The 7,100-nt window shown below is 29.2% G+C and overlaps 1 protein-coding gene across 2 annotated transcripts in view; it reads right to left on the bottom strand.

Annotated features, from left to right (window-relative positions):
* Window positions 1–3,604: 3,604 nt before the first annotated feature.
* Slc35a3 (solute carrier family 35 member A3) overlaps window positions 3,605–7,100 on the bottom strand; it is a 38,849-nt gene continuing 35,353 nt past the window's right edge. For both annotated transcript variants that reach the window (XM_026379423.2, XM_077791142.1), the window contains 3 exons: window positions 6,849–6,967; window positions 5,806–5,939; window positions 3,605–4,451 (listed from right to left, as the gene is read on the bottom strand). In XM_026379423.2, the coding sequence (XP_026235208.1) occupies window positions 4,361–4,451; window positions 5,806–5,939; window positions 6,849–6,967 (344 nt within the window). In that variant the 3' untranslated portion in view covers window positions 3,605–4,360. The remainder of the gene's footprint in view (window positions 4,452–5,805; window positions 5,940–6,848; window positions 6,968–7,100) is intronic.

The raw sequence follows: 7,100 nt of genomic DNA, 5'->3' as shown, positions 1-7,100 counted from the left end.
AAGAAAAAGTTCCATGTCAGGAATATGAAAAGTATCAACCTGACTTTTTCTTGTTGTCATGCTGCTTCCATTTATCAGCATTACTTTCAATCAAAGTTCTCCCTGTCAGGAATCTTTTTAAGCTACCTACCCATTTTTGATAGTTTACAACTTTCTTCCAACTTCATAAACTCATTATTGACAAAATCATGAACATTTTTAGAATAACTGTCAAACTTGAAATTAGGTAATGGCATTTCAAGATCGTTTGTGATTAATTTTTTAAATACTGTTTAAATTGACATTTTTATTGACCAGTTTTCCATCAAGTCCTCATTTTATAGTCATTTCCTGACATTTATGTTCTTTTCATTTATGTCAGTATTTCTTATAAACTTAGCAAGAAAGAAAAATTTTCCTAACATGCTCATATGAGTTAATTCTTCATTACCTGGACTATTTTTTAGTGATCTTTTAAAGAATTTGTGTAAAGTTATTTCAGTACTAGAGATGGAAATAAAATTCTATATGTTGCTTATTACATTTAATCTCTATGCAGTCAACTGATAGTCACAAAAGAAGCAATTATATTCAAATTGTGGAGAAAGTAAGTACCAAATTACTTTACTTAATTAACCTTAAGGCTAGCAAAGATATTTTATTTACAAAAAAATACTTTTAGGCAGATGTATTCTAACTAGTTTAAATAAAACCCATTCTTTCATGTTAGAGCATAGGATAGAAAAAAGGAAGGGCAATCACATGTGATAAAAAGTCAACTAGAAAAGTAAATATCAGCAATTCATTTCTGATTTATATGATGAGACTAATTCATAGTTCAACCACAGACAGAGATGAATAAGGAAATATAGGGAAAATCTAGAGTTATTTATGAAAATAATCTATTTCAACAATCTATTAAATAGATAATAATGGATACCAAACAATGACAAGACAAATTTTCCAATTAAAAAATCATTTAACAAAAGATCAGTTTATATATTCCTTTTAACTTTTGTCCATAAAAATTTAAATATACAAATCACATCCCCAAGTGAAAGAATCTTTCTAAACAAATAAAATATAGGCATTGAAAAATTCAGGATACAAACCATTTAAAAATATTTTTTAAATTTACAGTAAATTAAATCTTATAAGAAATGAGACAACAAAATGACAGTTATATACAACTGTTAAGTTTCCAAAAGCTGAATGATGATGATACAATGGTGCCACAATTTATCTAAATGAGAAATGTGACCTAATGCTTTTTATAGTTATAACTATTTCAGTTTTATTAGATAATGGGTTTAAAGAGCAAATGTTGAAATAACCAAAAGCAGAATTATAGTTATTCTTGGAACATTCTAATTTTTGCCTATGTGTCTAAAGTTGCAAATTACAGAAATATTCTTCAGAAAAGTCAGGTATTTGGTAAGGCAAGGCACATAGGACCAGATTTTGATAAAGGTGCCTTTTCCTTGGCCCTGTAATTAAATTATCCTGGAAATTCTTAAGATTACTTTCAATAGAGCATAAACAACTGATGTAAAGTATATACCCATAGTAATTAAATATTTTCTGTGCATGTTTAAATAAAATAAGGAATGCTAAACCCTTAAAAAAACCTAAGTTGAATGACTATACAATGACATTTAAAGGCCAATGATTTGATATGTAAGAACAGTCATTATTACACTAAATGCACAGAGCAGAATGTCAATTAGTTTCCTTTTAGATTCCATGTTATTAGAATCTAGTTTAAATAGCAAACTGCCTTTCTTTTCTATGAAATTTGGTGACATTTGATGTAAAAATTTAAGTACCATATATTCTACCATAAAAGTAGCTTAGGACTTCTCCAAAATCACTTATTAAAGAATTGGTAATACTGCTATATTGAAACCCCTACCTGTTGCATTTTAAACTTTAATTCACAATAACTACATTCTTAATTTTTAGTTTAATTATCAACTGGCACTTTTCTCCCAAGAAGTAATACATTCTTACATGGAACAACTTAGATGAGAGACAACAAATTCACTTTTTAAAAAAGTATAGAAATTTAAATTATCCAGGTGTCATCTTTATAAAAGCTTAATACAATAAGGACCTCTGAAGGTCATTAAAACACAAAACAAATACATAAAATAGCATTATCTGTATATATGACATGATCTAGGACCCAAATCCATCTTCTTCAATATGATTGCTTCCTTTGAATTAAAAATTAAAAACTACATAGCTCCATAACATTTTCAAACCTATTAGAAAAGCAAAGTATAAATTATGGCTAATGAAAGTTTGCTTTAAAAATATACTTTAGACTATTTTTCCATTTTCACAATTCCTAATTACATTTTATAATCTTTGTTGGAAATCTCCGAAAATATATTATTATGGACAACTGAAAATGTTATTAAACATACCTATTATCTAATAATTTACTTGTGTAATTGCTTAAGTGTTAGAATAGGGGCAGAATAAACTAAGTTAACAAAAAATTGTTGAATGCACAATGCATTAATACATAATTGCCCAAACAACACTGTAAACTGAACATATATTTTTATTTTCAGTCTTAAAATCTGTGTTTGCAAGATTTATATTTCTCTTAGTAGTAATAGGATATAAGTCTGAATGTTGTTGCAGTCTTAAAACAAAATGTGGTTATCAAACAAAATACTCTAAAAGATGGTCACTGCAGTCCAACTTAGACCATTGCATTAGCAAGGTAGCTCAGCCAGTCCAAATTATCCAAGAGTATCCAATGGTTTGGGATAACATTATTCTCCAGTCAAATTCTATTTAACAAAATCCATTAGAACTATATAAAAATATTTTTTACAGTTTTTATATCAGAACAGACTTTTAAAAATATATACAGTATAAATGAAAAAATAAAGCAAAATACTTCTTATACTTAATAGATAATCTGCATATAGTCAATAATTAAATTAAACCTATATCAATTATAGAATGTATTTTTGTCCACCAATTCATTTTACTATTTCTAATATATTCTCTCTCCTTTGAACCAGCTTATTAAATAACATATAAATTCACATCCTCAACTCCAGTGTTGAATAGGGAAGAAAATCCTTTATTTTAAAGCAAAATGGTGACTCCTTCCCAGCAGCTTTCATGGAACATAGAAAGGGAACTCTGAATTCAACTACCTCTCCCAGTCATGTGATCACAGTACTCCTGGGGAAAATGGGCTTATGAGAAGTCTAAAACATTTCTTCTGACCAGTCTTGAATTTACGGCGCCATCTAAAATAATGTAATATGGTAACAGGAATGTCTCCAAGAAAAGTCATTTTGGTCTTGGTCCACTGATACCTATACAACTAATATTTTTGGTTGTTGTTTTTGTCAACAGTTGTTGATTAAAGGAAATTTCTACAGATAAAAGTAAAATATTAATTTAAAATCTTTCTATTTGTATACAGTATAACTTGATAGTTCAAAATTCTCCAAATGGAGCTATTCTACAATAATTATTTTAAATTATTAAATCAGTATTTAATTTCTTTAAATTACATTTTAAATTTTCAGTAACACAAAAATTTAATTTAAAGTAATATTAAGAATTTATCTGATTTACAGAAAAGATAGTCAAGAGATCAAGGGTAAAACTCCATTAGAGTAAAGTCTAGCACAGGAACAAATGGATTGCTTTCAGCTGTCTCAAAGCACTAAAAAAATCTTAGGATGTATATGGAGAAATAGATGTTTCTTTACATTACATTTAAATATGAATTTTATTTTCTGACAATTCAGACTGAGAATATTACCTTATCAAATTTTTGTAACTGAACAAATAATATTTGGCAATCCTTTGTTTAGTAATCTTTATACAAATATAAAAATCTCAGATATGTGAAAAAATTTTTTTCAAATATGTCTATTTTTCACAGCTTTAATAGGTAATTATAATTTTCAAACTTCAATTATTCCATGTGATTTGATATTTCTGTACAGAAAGAATAAGGTAAAAAACATCTAATAAAAGTAAGTAGATCTAATTTGCAAAAATTGATATTTGTGTGCTCTTGCAAAGAGTGCATAGGACATTTCTGCAGCAATCAAAAAGGTAAACTCTTTTTAAAATTAGATTTCAAGTTTCCTCCAATATTCTCTCTAATTCTAAACCCTGGAAATACTTTCAAGTTTTGATTTCTAGGCATAATGTGTTTTGCTACATATACAGTACAAACATTTTATCTTTAAGCCTGTATATTTTCAAACCACTTGAACAATATGATCAGATTCAGCATGATGATATCTTCACAGAATCAGTAGAAGTCCTCTGTGCAAGATTAACGTTGAGATTCCTAGTGCACCATCATGAGAAACCAGTTAAAAAAAGTTTATGACTATGCTTTAATGGGATTTCCTGCAGGTTTGGGATCATAACCATATAAGAAAGTAGCTGCTATTACAAGGATGGCTCCAAGGAAAAAGACACTAAATGACAAGAAGGAAAAATGAAAAAAAGAAAATCAGATTAAAAGCAAAACAAAATCTTTTTATATCTTTACCATAAACCCAATTATAATTTGGGAAGAAAATGTTGCCATAACATGGCTAACAAATACTGAGTGCTTTCCATTAGGTATTTGGCTAAATGCTTTATATACGTTATCTCACTTAGTTCTCAGAACAACCCTATTAAGAAATCAGAGTATTATCTTCAATTTTTACCTGAGGAAATAGGTTTTAAAAGTTTAAATAACTTGCCCGAAGTCCTACAACCTTAAGCACAAGACAGGATTCAAGTTCAGATTTTTCCGACTCCTGAACCTGTACTCTCACCTCCTGCACAGTATCTCCCAAAGCAAGATGTTTAGCTGTATTTTACCTAAATATGTATTTTGCATGCAATACGTTCAATAATGTAAGGTCTCAATTCTTTAAATATTTGACCAGATAAAAGGAAAATTCATTTTTTATATTAAACCAAGGTAAGTTCTGCTTAAAATGCAAGGTAACAATAACCAAAATTCAGGCCTGATTTACAAAAATAAATTAGCTTAAATGCAGGAAGTTCTTAATTTTCTATTTATTCTACTTATACATAGATATAATCTACCTTATTTTGGTAATGAACAAACTGGATGGAAACTATACAATGAAACTTAACTTTTTATATGTACATTTTAAAAAAGTTAATTTGACTAGTGTTGCTTTTAAAGTTTCTATTAACAGTTCAAAGTCATTCTCCTGCTCTAAAAACAAAACGAAAACATTGCTCTAATAAAGGAAAAATATAATTAATTCTTCTTCCTATAACCACTTAACTGAGTTTTCTGATGAGCCATTTTATCCATATAAACTTCTTCAAGAATTTCATACACTCTCCTGGTGTTGGCTACCAAAATTATGCATTAAAAATGTTATGAGCTAGACACGGTGGTAGGCAGGAGAGGCCTGTCTCAAAATAAAATAAAAAGGGCTGGGTGGTAGCTCAGTGGTAGAACAGTTGCCTAGCATGTATGAAGCTCTGGGTTTGATCCCCAATACCACCAATATTTGATTTAGTTTATCACTTTATAACACACACACACACACACACACACACACGCGCGCGCGCGCGCACACACACACATGTGTGTGTGTGTGTGTGTGTGTAAAAGTTTTTCAATGGAAGATTTCCTTTCAAGTAGTTTGAAATCTTCTTAAAAAATAGATAAATGGATTTTTAAATTATATTTCAATATTTTTTCAAAAGTTATAATAGGATAAAATATCAAATTACTTTAAGAATTCTTAACTTTATATATATTTTAAGAATTTAAAGAAATAGAAAATAATAATTTACCTGGTTGGCACAAAATCTTGTAGCCAAAAATAGGATATCAGTGTTGATAATATTATGGATAAAGAGGTTGCAAATCCTTTTAAAATATTATCCGCATACTTAATAACAGCAGCTATTACAAGGCCTCCAAGTGCCTACAAAAGTTTTAGGAAATTATTTTTAAAAACAGAATTACTTTGCAGAGAATTTCATTATTCAATGAAGATTTAGGCTTTTGTCCTACGAATCGAATCCTATTATAGTAAGCAATTTATATTAAACATCTCATAAACAATACACTCACAGGTTTTGTTCACTAGTCCGAATATTTCAAAAGGTAACTCAGAGTAACTACCAAAATTATCTGAGGCTTATTGTAATAGAGTAATGATCACATTATGAAAAGACATCTATCCTCACCTAATTATTAATTAAACATCATTTGTTTGGACAAATGTGGGAAGACTGGTCACTGTAAACAGTGTTATATTTTTATCTTTGAGTAAAAAAAGATATAATTTTTTATATTTAGAAATAATTTAAAAGATTTTTTTCACTAACCTTTCAGCAACCTCCTAACTTGGCTTTCTTCTTCTAGGTTCTCTCCATCCTAATCTACCACTCACTGTCATCAGATTACTCTTGCTAAATTAGTTTTAATCATCTCTTTCTCTTCCTTTGTTTCCTCTCTCTCCTTACTCCCTCCCCTCCCAACTTTCTTTCTAAAAAAACTAGAATGAAATATCTAGCTCTGTTTCTTTGATATTCAGGGGCTGACCACACACTTTCTGTACAATATGAGTTATAGAAAAATCAAGTTTTATTTGTCCTTAGCTTCAGCCGCTTTATTATTAAACTTGCATTTCACAGTGTTTACTCAGGACCCTTTTTAAAGTGAGTTTTTCATTAGAGCATTAAGACCAGTTCTATTTTTAACTTCCCTGAATAAATTAGACACAATGAAAGAACTAACAGGAGGGATCCCCCTGCCATCGCCTTCCCCGCCAATATCCATAGCAACTTTATTCTCTTTAGCATTAAATAAAAGAGTTTACATGCTTTACCTGAAGAACAACTACTATCCAGGTCAGTCGGTTATATCCCTGAAAAAAACCATTCTTTGATACCAATTCTCCATCATAAATGTAAACACCCATTAATCCAAATATGCTCCCAAAAAAACCTAAAAAAAAGAGAGAGAAGTCTGTATCATGTCATTTAGTTTTTCTGAAGAGAGATTGTTTCTGTTGATATCCCAAAAAGTTTTATAGTTACTTTTTTTAAAATGAAAGTTGACTACTCTTAAAATTTTTTAT

Source organism: Urocitellus parryii, chromosome 11, assembly GCF_045843805.1.
Source record: "Urocitellus parryii isolate mUroPar1 chromosome 11, mUroPar1.hap1, whole genome shotgun sequence".
Lineage (NCBI taxonomy): Eukaryota > Metazoa > Chordata > Mammalia > Rodentia > Sciuridae > Urocitellus > Urocitellus parryii.
This window is presented reverse-complemented; position numbering and strand designations above follow the sequence as displayed.